The sequence below is a fragment of the Lepus europaeus genome, chromosome 16 (genome assembly GCF_033115175.1).
Source record: "Lepus europaeus isolate LE1 chromosome 16, mLepTim1.pri, whole genome shotgun sequence".
NCBI lineage: Eukaryota > Metazoa > Chordata > Mammalia > Lagomorpha > Leporidae > Lepus > Lepus europaeus.
The window spans coordinates 89,705,036-89,717,763 of NC_084842.1; the positions used below are offsets into that span (position 1 = coordinate 89,705,036).

Below are 12,728 nucleotides of genomic sequence, written 5' to 3' on the forward strand. Positions count from 1 at the left end.
GCCTCGCATACGCAAGTTCAACAGATCCCTAGAGATTATCTGAAAGCGGTGACCTAAGCCCTTAGCTGGCCCAGGGCCTGGCTCAAGGTTCAGTTGCACGGGAGGCAGTGGCCAGAGGTGTGGCTCTGCTGCCCGTGCACAGTGGGGTGACCGCAGGCCAGCACCGCGGGTCAGGGCAGCACTGAAGCTGCTACAGCACAGAGGCCCAGGCCTCCGCCTCTCCTCACCTGTGTACATGCAGGTGAGCATCAGGCCCAAGGCCGCCATAGCCCGATGCGGGCTGTGCACATTCACTCTGTCCACACTCAGCTTGACCAGGGACTCTGCATCCAGCCGGGAGAGCTGCTCGGACAGCAGGAGGCGCTCCAGGCCTCGGAGGGCACAGTGGTAAATGATGGAGGGTGTGGCCTCCTCGCTCCCAGAGAGCATCACTCCACACATCTGGACGAGAGAAAGCTTTCTGTCAGAGTAGCAGGGCGGCCTCAGGGGAACCACAGCTGACCCCACCGTCCCTCGAGGACAGGGACACAGAGGAGACGGGCCCGGGGCCACTCGCCTGTATTATTGATGCTGAGAACTCCGGCCCCACGTCCAGAGGATAGTTCTCCATCAGGTAGAAGGCAGTGGCGCACATCACCAGCACGTGCTGCTGGCTGTGAATGTTCACGCAGCTGCAACGGGGCACAGACGGCCTCAGTCACACACAGCTGCCCCACCCTCGTGGGCCAGCTCCTCCGTGGCCTGGACCTGCTCAGCCTGGCCTGGTAGGGAGCACAAAGGCAAGACCACACGGTACTCGAGCACCACGCACCCTGCACGGCTGGCCCTGGCTTCTGCACTTGGCCTCACTCCACATGGCCTGCCTGCCTCAAGCTGCAAAGCCCTCAGCTCTGGCTCACCTCATCCCAGCACTGGCCACTTCACCTCTGCCCATCAGAGAGGCCTGGAGTGTGCCCTCTGCTCCCCTGTGTGGTACCTTGAACCCCGACTTGGGGAGTCTCCTCTTGGCTCCTGTCTGCTCCGCAACAGCCTAGCCTGCCTGTCACTGGACACACGGCCACCGTGAACAAAGAGTCCAGCTCGCCGCCTCTGCCACACGTGCAGACAGCACACCCACCTCCACTGCTTACGCACGGCTGCCACAAAGTGGGCCGCATGCCGGCTCTGAGGCCAGCGCTGTCAGTCTCTACCTGGACACTCCCTGTATCCCTCCAAGTCAGCTGAGTGACAGCACCCAGGAACAGAGAGCAGCCCGCCTGCCATGCACCAGATGGCCAGTGGCTCTGCCTTAGCCTGATGGCAGCTCAGGGGCTGCACCTCCAACACATGGGGCAGAGACAGGCCCACCTCCATGTCTTAGCAGGACTCCATCCCAGACCCATCTCTGGGCACACGGGGATGGTGGCCAGCTCTCTGCCTACCCTGCTTGCTCAGAGCTCACCATCCAGTAAGAAGGGCCTTGCTACAGTGCCACGCCACCTCTGCCTGGGTTAGGGCCACGGGTCCCTGGTACCACCTCCCTGCTCCAGCCCACCCTGAACCATGCCTGAGGGGCCTCCTCTGTGCCTGCAGAAATTCAACTCTTCCCACGGGGGTGAGTTTGAAGACAGCTAAGCTGCCGGCTCTGCTGGGTGGCCACGAGCTCATCTGCTTCCTAAGGGCTCCGTAACCAGCCATGCCTTCTCAGGGCCGTCGGGGCAGCAGGCGGCAAGGTGGAGATCACAGCAATGTGTTCCCCACCACGGCGTGTGGGAGGGGTGCTACAGAGAGCAGGCTGAGCCTTGGCCGTGCTTGCCGACAGAGTGGGCAGCGGCACGTGGGAGCGGGCTGAGCACCACGGGGGAGGAAGGCAGAGATGCCACCTCCTCGGGGCACTCGCGAAAGCTTCCGTCGGGCAAGCATCTGCAGCCCACATCTCCCTGGCCTCACTGTTGCCAGGAGCAGGGCGCCTGCCTGGGTTCCCACTGCTACCTGCCCGCCGTGGCCAGCTCTTTCTCCCTCCCATCCGTCAGGTGCTCACTCACTGGGCTACACCCTTGAGGTTGGAGAGGAGATAGTCGCTGATGACGGGGATGAGCTGCTTCGCCGTGTCATCCAAGAGGTCGCACTCCAGCACGTAGAGGGCGCCGTGCAGGGCTCCGATCCTGCTGGGCAGGTGGCCACTCCTGAGCGTGGTCTCCAGCAGGCGGCTGACGGGCTCGGCCACAGCCTTGTCCTGCAAACAAGCACAGGCAAGGTTGCCCAGGATGGAGCAGGAGCAGCTGGCCCAGTGGCCTGCTGCCCTGTAGCTAAGAGGCTGCCCTCATGTCCAGAGAAGTCCAGCATGCAGAAGAGCCCTGAGATCAGGCCTGTGACAAGGCTAGCCCCTCACTGTCTGAGAGGCCTGTGACAAGGCTAGCCCCTCACTGTCTGAGAGGCCTGCGCACCAGGTTAGCCCCTCGCTGTCTGAGAGGCCTGCGCACCAGGTTAGCCCCTCGCTGTCTGAGAGGCCTGCGCACAAGGTTAGCCCCTTGCTGGAGTCAGAGCCTGGCTCTGGGAGGGTGTCCACTGCCCACACGGGCCTCGGTTGCCTGTGCAGACAAGGGGGCTCGTGCTGCACCTGCTGTCCTGGGAGTCTGAGGTTTAGAACGAGCCCGGCCGAGCGTGCCCACAGGACCAGCCCCCCGTGAAGACCCCGCACACGGAGTCTCTGCCGGGCTCCCCTGGCTGACTGCACGACCTGTGTGTTGTCAGAACTTCTCGCTGGGGGACTGAGCACGAGCTGGGGGAGTCCACTGGGAGAGGGTTCTGGAAGCTCGGCCCGGGGCTCCTTGAAACTTTGGTCCTGTGCCTTTTCCCTTTGCTGACTCTGCCCTGAACCCCTTCCTATAATGAATTTGAGCTGTGATCCCTTCTAGCAAAAATATGGCATCATCGTGGGGACTCTCGACAGCACTCGGCACTGCCTTGGTCCATTTCGCTCAGTCCCGAGTCCCAGTACAACGGGGTCCTGTACACACCGAGAACCACGCGGCACTGCACTCTCTAACAGTTGCAGGCAGTGGTGGGCACGGTGCAACACCACGTTCTCCACACCATTTCCACACGGAGTGGCTGCTGCTGGCTGACACCTTGTCTTACCCCACGGAAGTGAAGAGAGGCCGTGGCCATCCAGCTTTCTGTGGGAATTCTGTGTCCCAAGCCTCGGGCAGAAGGAGACGCTCCCTGCTTCACCCCTGGGCTGGGCCTGCCCGACTCCTCAGCCCCACTGCTGAAAACACGGCCCACTGCCACCAAGTGGGGTATCTCTGCTGGGGCCGAGGCACGGCATGCTGCAAACCCTCACAGAAGATGGCCATCTTCAAGGGAAAAGCTGCGTGTGCACAGAGCTCAGAGGCAGGGTCCAGGCGCCTTTCTGCCTCAGGATCTGCTCTAGAAAACTGCTATTTCTTATTTAATTTATTTGATTTACATTTGCCTGGGGGCTCTGGGTCTAGCACAAAACACAGTTACAATGAAAAGTTAAGCCAGCCACTGAAACTCCCCACAAAGAAAAAAGGCCGTTCCAAGCGAGCTGCTTTGCCATCATTCAGGCAGCACCCAGAGGCACTCACTTTGAAGAACATGTTCACACCAGGAGACCCCATACCCATTGTCTCTGCTCCCTGCGTGGCTCTGAGTCACTAGCGCGGCAGCAGGCTGAAGGCCACCCACGACACCATACCTGCTCCAGCACCCGGGCTCTGCAGGGACAGACCCCAGGAGGGAGCAGTGGGCAACAGGGCGCGCTCCCATCCTGTGCGACCTGGCACAAGTCAGCTAACCTCTGACCTCTGCTTTCTCAGGTCGCCTTTCAGGTGTAGACGAGGCCGGGGGTAGGGGCACAGGAGGAAGACTTCTGCAAGGGCTGGCGGCAGCAGGAGCAGCAATGTTCCTGCTGTCACACAGGGTGCTCCGACCCAGAGAGGAACACACGTGGAACACGGGGTCGCCAGGTACCCTTAAGCCCTCACCAGAGGCCTAAACGCTGACACACGGCAGCACTGAAGTGGCCACGGAACACGAATGCCTTACACAAGTGTTCTAAGGACTGAGGGCACTCATGGTCTGTATAGCTGATGTGTGTGGCTGGCAACCATCCCATGGTGACACAGGCACAGGATCTGGTGCTGTAAGCACTGATGAGCTCGAAGCAGAGTAAGGAGGAACTAGAAGGGTTAGGAGGACCTGGAAGAGACCATCTGACCCTTGCTAGGGCCTGAACGCTTGTGCCCCACCTTCCACCCCCAACTCACGTGCTGAAAACCAACTCCCAGTGTGACAGCACTCCACGGGTGGGCTCATGCTGCCCCAGGGACACGGCAAGCAGCGCCACTCACTGTGCACAGAACCTGCTCATGTCCTGCTCATGGACTGGCTGTGAGCCGTCCAGGGCAAGAGGCTTTGCCAGAGCAGCTCAACACCCAGGGTGGCCCTGGTGGCAACAACACGTTATAGCGTCCAGACCTAGGGAGCAGGGATGCAGGCCACTGTGGCAAACGGCAAGCGGCACAGAGGGACTGGGCGTGAACTGGGCCACAGGCAGACCATGGAGAGGCCAGTCGTGCCGCTGCAGGGACCATCTCTGTGAGGAGTGTGGAATGGCAGCAGCAGTCACTGGATGCTCTGAGCTGAAGATTCAGCCGGGGAACTGGCAGCAGGGTGTGCCACTCACCATCCCAAGGACAGCAGCTGCCTTACAGGTGGCAGGCACCAGGTACTGGATGAGGATCTCGTCTTCCGAAGGGTGCACCCTCCGCAGCTCGGTCAGCGTCGCGTACATCATCTCAAACTGGCTGCGTTCAGTGAACAGGTCTGAGACCACGAGAAGCTGGAGAGGGAGCGTTGGGGAGGAAGGGAAGACTATGCGATCAGAAAGGTGGGCAGAGCAGCCCAAGACGCGTCAGCGACCACAGGCTACCTTCGAACGCTCACAGGTGAGGTGCGGGAACGCACAGGAGCCCTGACCGAGAACCTAAACCTAAACATAGGGGCTGGCGCCGTGGCTCACTTGGTTATTCCTCCGCCTTGCAGCACCAGCATCCCATATGGGCATCAGGTTCTAGTCCCGGCTACTCCTCTTCCAGTCCAGCTCTCTGCTGTGGCCCGGGAGGGCAGTGGAGGATGGCCTAAGTCCTTGGGCCCTGCACCCGCATAGGAGACCAGGAGGAAAACACCTGGCTCCTGGCTTCGGATCGGTGCAGCGCCGGCCACAGCGGCCATTTGGGGGGTAAACCAGCGGAAGGAAGATCTTTCTATCTCTTTCTCTCTCACTGTCTAATTCTGTCAAATAAGTTTAAAAAAAAAAAAAAAAGTGGAGTTCTGGGACTTCAACCCAGACACTCTTAAAAAAAAACCTAAACACAGAAAATGAAGAAAACCCCGTCACTGGCACCCACGCCCGCCCCAGAGGGCAGCCCTGGCGCAGCTGCCGCCCACATGGGAACAGTGAAAGGGCTCCTTCTGTGATTGCTTCCAAGGACCAGGACTTCACCACTACACAGGCGACAGGTGGACAACTACTTGTTGAGAAGTGTGGTTTTTTTTCAGGTGAGCTTCCAACACCCTCTTTCTCTACTTTTTTTTTTAAAGATTCATTTATTATTTGGAAGTTAGAGTTAACACAGAGAAGAGACAGAGACAGAAACAGAGAAAAAGATCTTCTATGCGCTGGTTCATTCCCCAGATGGCCACAATGACTGGGCTGGGCCAGGCCAAAGCCAGAAGCCAGGGGCTTTTTGCAGGTCTCCCACGTGGGTGGCAGGAGTCCAAGTATTAGGGCCATGTTCCACTGCTTTCCCAGGCCATCAGCAGGGAGCTGGATCAGAACTGGAGCAGCTGGGACATGAACCAGCATCACAGGGGACGCCGGCGGCTTATCTGCTATGCCACAATGCTGGCCCCTTCTCTAAGGTCCTACTCCTCACATCACACCTAAAATCAGAACTCAATCACGGGCACCCTATTCTGCAGGAGTGGGTGGGGGCGGGGGCTGAGGTTCTGAAGTGGGCCCGGGAAGCCTGGTATAGCTGAGACCCTCCAGGTGACTGCCAAGGACCAAACTGTGTCCACGGCAACACTGACGCGGCTTGCCTCTCCCCAACCTCATTTTCTCCCCAGTGTATGACCGAAGTCTGTAGAGCTTACATGATATTATAAACTGAACCAAGAGCAGACATGTGAATTTAGCTGTTTTCTAACAAGCTACACATTTTGCTTTTTAAATTTGTAAAAATATAAAAAAGCTATTCTAATTTTAAAAAACTATTTGTAACAAATTACTTTTGAATGATTGGGTATGTCTCTCCAGAGCGCCTCAGGTTCTGCTCCATCTCTGACAGTGAGAACCAACGCCGGAGCTAGTGCTCTCAGAACGCCTGAGCGGCTGAGGCATCCTGGCCCCGAGACTGCCACCTGCAGCGCCTGCCCTACAAGGCAGCGCCTCTCGGCAGTGGGGACCGGGCACACGAGACCCCGTCACGTGCCCCAGAGGTGAACAACGAGCACTCCCAGAACGCCCTTACTGTGCGTCTCCCTCTGCTGTGGGGCTGGAAACGTAAAAAATCGTCCTTCACCAACCTGAGAAATACTGATTTCTTCTCCTGCACCCGTGAATCCACCAGGGGCCCTTCTCAGTTCTGCACGGTTATACAGCACGTATGGTGCATGCGTGGTGTGCGCGTGGGCAGCCCATGTGTGCTACGTGTGAGAGGAGATGGTGGAAGGCCAACTCACAGATCGGACCACTTCACTGATGAGGATGACCGGCGTCTTTCTGGCTGAACTGGATGGCAGGATCCAGCGGCTGTACAGCTCGAGCAGGAACTGTGAACAGGAGTGGATGTCCACGCCAGCCCGGTGCTTCCTGTAGAGGGTGCAAGACAGCGATTTTCCCAGGCACAGCCAGAGAGCACCACTTCAACAAGCCCCGCAGACAAATCCAGTGACCAATAAGGCATTTCAAACCGCTTGGAAAAGGCCAGTGGAGACCTGGAGTTGACGGGTGACGTGGGTGGAGGTGACGGTGCGGGGACATCGGCCTCCTCTTCCTCCTCCTCGTCCCACTCCTCCTCTCTCAGGGGTGTGATGCTGTTCCCCAGCCACATGGAGTGAATGGACACCTGCCATGGGAACGGACACTGGGCTCAGCGCCTGGGCCGCTGCACTGCGCACCCCTCTGCAGGGACTGCCTTCCCCACACAGGAGTTATCAGACCCCACGTTTCAGGCAGACAAGTCCAAGGGCTGGAGTGCTGCCAGAGACCGGGATCAAGGGACCATGGAGGGGAGACAGTGAGTGCCTCCAGGAAGGGACACTCAAATGTCAAATGAGGTCCTGGCCAAACATGGAACCAACACATGGGACTTCTGTCCAAATCCGGTCCTCCCTCACGGGCAGCCACTCGTGGTAAACCCCATCTCCCCGTGTTACTTCCTTTAAAAAGCCCCTAGAATGCAAAAGGCGAGGTGATGGTTTTGGAGATGCTGGGGGTCAGGGGTGAGGGACGCAGCAGGAGGGGGCACAGAGGCCAGCAGAGGCACCCGGCTGCAGGAAGCAGGCCGGCGCCTGCGCCACACTCCAGACGACATGTCAGCAGACTGCCTGCTACCCCGGCAGGGTGCCCGGGGGGCAACAGTGATGCTGCCCCTGCATCCAGCGGCACCAACGGCCACTTCTCCTTGATTCTGGCACCACACCCAGCACGTGGCCGCTGCTGGTCCCTGTAATCCCCAAGCCCTCTCCCAAAAGCAAGTGGTAGCTCAGTCGAGTGGCATTTGGGGGCCGACAGGAAGCCAGACACGGTGGGGTGCGGCCGCATTCCAACCCGGGTGTGTCCCCAGCACATTCGGCCTGGAGACAGCTGGGTGGGGACACAAACGCTGAGGGAAATGGGCAGTCAGGTGAGCACAACAGGACCGTGGAGCTGCCGTCCTGCGATTGGAAGGTGGCCGTGGGCACTCAGTGGGTGCAGGCCCCTCCCGCCTTCAGAAACAGTCCCAGGAAAAGTGTCTCACAACACAACAGCCACCGTCACTCGTCCCAGGGGGGACTTCTCTGCAAAGGTCAGAGTCTGTCTGTGGCTTCCTGTCCCAGCAGCCACCAGGCCCCAGACATGCAGAGCATAGCATCCTACAGGATCCACTGCTCACTAGGAGCTTAGAAGAGGAAACCCTTAGAACTACCAAGTGTTTCCACGTACTTTTCTAATCAGTTTCTCCTGAAATGAGCTAAGAAGAGAGCCACCTTGTACAATCTGTTTCTAAATAAACCAGCAACACAGAGAGGAAGTTACAGCAGTGAGTGGCAAGAAAGGTGCCGGTGGCCAGGGCAGCCCTCGGGCACCAGTGGTGCACACACTGCTGTGTGCTTGGCTACCCGTATCTTTCTGATGAGGGGTCAGAAGCACAGTTCAGTGGAACTGTCCAGAAGCTATGGAGCTGCCCGTCTGCCCTGAGGGCCAGGTTGCTGTGCTGTCTGTGCTGGCAGCTCCGGGGACGCTGGCCAGGGCTGAGACCCTGCAAGTGTCCACTCTACTTACTCTGCCGGCCTCGTCCAGCCTGCTCGACCTCCTGGCTGCTACCTAGCATAACTCCCATCATCTCACTGGCATCTCCCACAGATCTTATCACTACCTGTGAAGTAGCCTAAAGCCTTTCTGAAACAAAGAAGATAACAAAAGTAAAACACCCCTTCATTTAAAACCACATGAAACTTCTTCCCGATGTGTTCAGCGGCCCAGGTCTGAGGTCAGACACAGACTGGGGGCTGCCGGCTCACCTGGCCAAGCTTGTAGCTCGTGTTCCCCAGCTCGCGCTCGGGGTTGGTCTGCAGCAGCAGTTTGTCGTGGCTGATGAGGGCACCTGTGAAGCAACAGCCTCGTGAGCCCTGCTCTGAGTGCCCTGGTGCAGGCCGCTCCTGCCTTGCAGGTGCCGCACCCCGGGCAGGATGGCCTGGGCTAGGCAGTGAGCAGAGCCGCCTGGGTCTCAGGGGTGTCCTTTGTCACTCTGAAACCCATTAACCCTAAGGACCAGTGGAGGAACTGGACCCTCACTTCTCCTCTGTACCAAACACGACTGCGGCATTCATCAACCAGTCCTCAGTTTCCAATCCTGGGAGCTGAACCAGTAGAGGCTGAGCCTAACGGGGAGGCAGCCGCAGACAGGTGACAGTCTAAGCAGGCAGGCTCTTGCGTGGGGCCAGATGGCCACTTCAGTGAACAGCACCTGTGGAGCCCTGCCTGGGTGCCCAGGCCGGCTAGGTGCCAGCAGGAGCAGGGTGTAAGATGATGCCTCTCTACTTCCATTGCTGGGCCACTACTCCCCCGGCCGAGTGGCCCCAGCGAATCCTCTACCAGATCGAGCGGCGACCCACCCTGTCCAAGACGCTGCCCCTGCACCCCCGAGCACTCCCACATCTGCTTGTCCCACTCTCTTGCCATCATGATGGTCACGCCATTTTGCAATGATCCTACTGGCTCATGAACCTGATGGGTGGATCCACAGCCACCCAAGATCAAAGGGCTGAGTTGAAGGCAATGCCCCAGTAAATGAGGGCACAAAACATGCTATACTGTATAGGCTGGCGCCGTGGCTCACTAGGCTAATCCTCTGCCTGTGTGCTGGCACCCCAGGTTCTAGTCCCAGTTGGGGTACCGGATTCTGTCCTGGTTGCTCCTCTTCCAGTCCAGCTCTCTGCTGTGGCCCAAGTGCTTGGGCCCTGCACCCGCATGGGAGACCAGGAGGAAGCACCTGGCTCCTGGCTTCGGATCGGTGTGGTGCCCCTTTCACCCAGAGCAATGAGGCTGATGCCCCTCACAAGGTAGGAGCGCAACTCAAAGGGCAGGCATGCCCGCTCAGCACAGCACACAGGGCCCAGCAGGACAGGTAAGGTGAGCAGGCAGCTCAGACCCGGTGGCCCGGCCTGTGGGGCTATCAGATGCACGTGCTCTTGGGCACAGGGTTCTGGGGATTTCCTTCGAGAGGCTGGGGATCCAGAGGCCTCAGTGCGCTCTTGCTATCTAATGCAAGCCACTGCCAGTCACTCAGCCTAGAACGCTCGGGCTTCCTCTAACTCAGCTGGCCAGAGACACTGCTTCTAGTTCATTCCCAGATTCTATTTCCAACCGTGAGCTTCCCCGAGCCTGAATGACACTCCTATTTGTGAATGGTGGCAGCACAGTTAGCACCACAGCCTCCAAATAAAGCCGCAATCAGGCTTCCTGTCCAACGGGTGTGGTAAGGCACGAGCCACGTTCACTTCCAGCCCAAGTGCAACGGCCACTTTCCCACCAGGCACCTGCAGTAGCTGGAGACAGGGAAGGGATGGGAGCCCACGCCTGGTGCCAGGTACCTGTAGTAGCTGGAGACAGGGAAGGGACAGGGTCCCACGCCTGGTACGAATGATGGGTGGCAATATTCTCTCTCTTGGAAACCATCGCTTGAATCTCCTGCTCTACAATTCCTCGGATCACACTCAACTTCCTCCCAAACCTAAAATTCAAAACAAAGGGAGAGAAAATTTTGCTTCCCTCAAAATCTTACAAATGAGAAACATGACAACTTCCCCCCTGTTTTGTCTACAGGAACCTGGTGCAGCAGGTGTGCGATCAGCTCCGTGTCCTGCTCTGTCAGACTCTGCCACTAGACCCTCAATGACCCCTGCGTAATTCCCGTCTAGTTTTCAACTAGTCGCTGCTCTACAGCCACTCTGGATCTGCCCCGTGCATGGCAGGGCCCTGTGCACTGTTCTGGTGAAGCTGCTGGTCACCACGTGGGGTGGGGCCTCTCCCTGTCCCCAGCACCAGCCCGGGGTGCCCTGGAGACAAGGGGAACTCGGGCAAACCTGGTGTCGAGAGCTTTCAGGGGTTTGTTCCGGGGCTGCTGCTCCAGGCAGCTCACGGCGGGGTTGCCGGCCACAGGCACAGTCATCGCACTGAGAACCAGGGAGGTGATGGCCTGCACAGCCAGGACGTTGATCTGCGTCCTTTCCATGTCTTCCTGGAAGGACAGCCCACACATTGACAAGTCAGCGAGCCCCCACCAACCAACCCTGCCCCCCTGCCCCCGACCCAGCAAGCGGAACCTATAGACCACACACAGCTTCCGAGGATGGAAGAGCGAGGGAGCCGCCCAGGCCTACGTTCACCCAGCAGAGGGCAGCACCTCTCACACCTGTGCCTTCAAACAAATCAGCTGGGCACATGTCTCCTTTTCAAAGCAGGGTCTCCCATGGGCATGAGACTCCACCTATAAACACCTTTACTTTTTTTTTTTTTAAAAGATTCATTTATTTATTTGAAAGGCAGAGTTATAGAGAGGTAGAGGCAAAGACAGAGAGAGAGGTCTTCCACCCACTGGTTCCCGCAAATGGCTGCAATGGCTGGAGCTGGGCTGATCCGAAGCCAGGAGCCAGGAGCTTCTTACGGGTCTCCCGTGTGGGTGCAGGGGCCCAAGCACTTGGGCCATCTTATGCTGCTTTCCCAGGCCATAGCAGAGAGGTGGATCGGAAGTGGAGCAGCCGGGACTCTAACCGGCATCCATATAGGATGCCGGCACTGCAGGCAACAGCTTTAACTGTTATGCCACAGTGCCAGCCCCATAAACTACTTTTTAAAAAAGTGTGCTTAGGGCTGGCGCTGTATCGGAGCAGGTTAAGCTGCCTCTTGCAGCACCTGCATCCCATATGGGTGCCAGTTCAATTCCCGGCTACTCCAATTCTGATCCAGCTCCCTGCTAACGCGCCTGGGAAAGCAGATGACCCAAATGCTTGGGCCTGTTCACCCAACGTGGCAGATCCAGAAGACGCTCCTGGCTTCGGACAGGCCCAGATCTGGCCGTTGTGGCCACTTGGGGAGGCAGCCAGAGGATGGAAGTCCTCTCTCTTCTCTGTAAGTCTGCCTTTCAAATAAAAATTAGATAGGGCCGCCGGGTTCTGTTTCGGTTGCTCCTCTTCCAGTCCAGCTCTCTGCTGTGGCCCAGGAGTGCAGTGGAGGATGGCCCAAGTGCTTGGGCCCTGCACCCGCATGGGAGACCAGGAGGAAGCACCTGGCTCCTGGCTTCGGATTGGCGTAGCACCAGCCATAGCGGCCATTTGGGGAGTGAACCAGCGGAAGGAAGACCTTTCTGTCTCTCTCTCTCATTGTCTATAACTTTACCTGTCAAATAAAAAAAATAAAATAAAATAAAAAAACAAATAAAAATTAGATAAATCTTTTTTTTTTTTTAATGTGCTTAAATTTCCTAACTTCACAGGCCCTGCATGCAACAACCTGTCAGCTCCCACAGATGGATTTAAAGATACAGGTGCTGCTTTGGGGCAGATGGCTGCCCTCGTTCCCTTCTCCCTCACAGCCAGGGCTCTCGGTGCCACAGGCTCTGCTTCTCCAGAGCGTGACTTAATTTGGCATGAATTAGCATGACACACACCAGCAGCCCCAGAAGCTGAAGAATCTCTGCCTAACAATTAAACAAAACCAGGCACATCTACACGGCCTTTCTAAGGTACCTTTCCATATCAAGTCAACCCATACTTCTCTGGATGTGGAAAAGCAAACTGAACTCAAAGGCGTCTTCGAGAAAGGGCAGGGCAGGCGCTGAGCCCAGAAGATGACCCCTGCGCGCTAGGTTCCATGCCGGCTCCTGCCCCAGACCCTGGGAGGCAGCAGTAGTGGCTCCGGAACCGGGTTCTGACCCTCAAACACATAAACGAAG

At 57.8% G+C, this 12,728-nt stretch overlaps 1 protein-coding gene across 2 annotated transcripts in view; it reads right to left on the reverse strand.

The window, feature by feature from the left end:
• The window catches only part of HTT (huntingtin), a 173,676-nt gene that overhangs the window by 3,440 nt on the left and 157,508 nt on the right, over positions 1–12,728 (reverse strand). For both annotated transcript variants that reach the window (XM_062212855.1, XM_062212854.1), the window contains 9 exons: positions 10,861–11,015; positions 10,369–10,508; positions 8,797–8,879; positions 7,009–7,139; positions 6,754–6,883; positions 4,694–4,849; positions 2,025–2,215; positions 557–671; positions 228–441 (listed from right to left, as the gene is read on the reverse strand). In XM_062212855.1, coding sequence (XP_062068839.1) covers positions 228–441; positions 557–671; positions 2,025–2,215; positions 4,694–4,849; positions 6,754–6,883; positions 7,009–7,139; positions 8,797–8,879; positions 10,369–10,508; positions 10,861–11,015 — 1,315 coding nt within the window. The remainder of the gene's footprint in view (positions 1–227; positions 442–556; positions 672–2,024; positions 2,216–4,693; positions 4,850–6,753; positions 6,884–7,008; positions 7,140–8,796; positions 8,880–10,368; positions 10,509–10,860; positions 11,016–12,728) is intronic.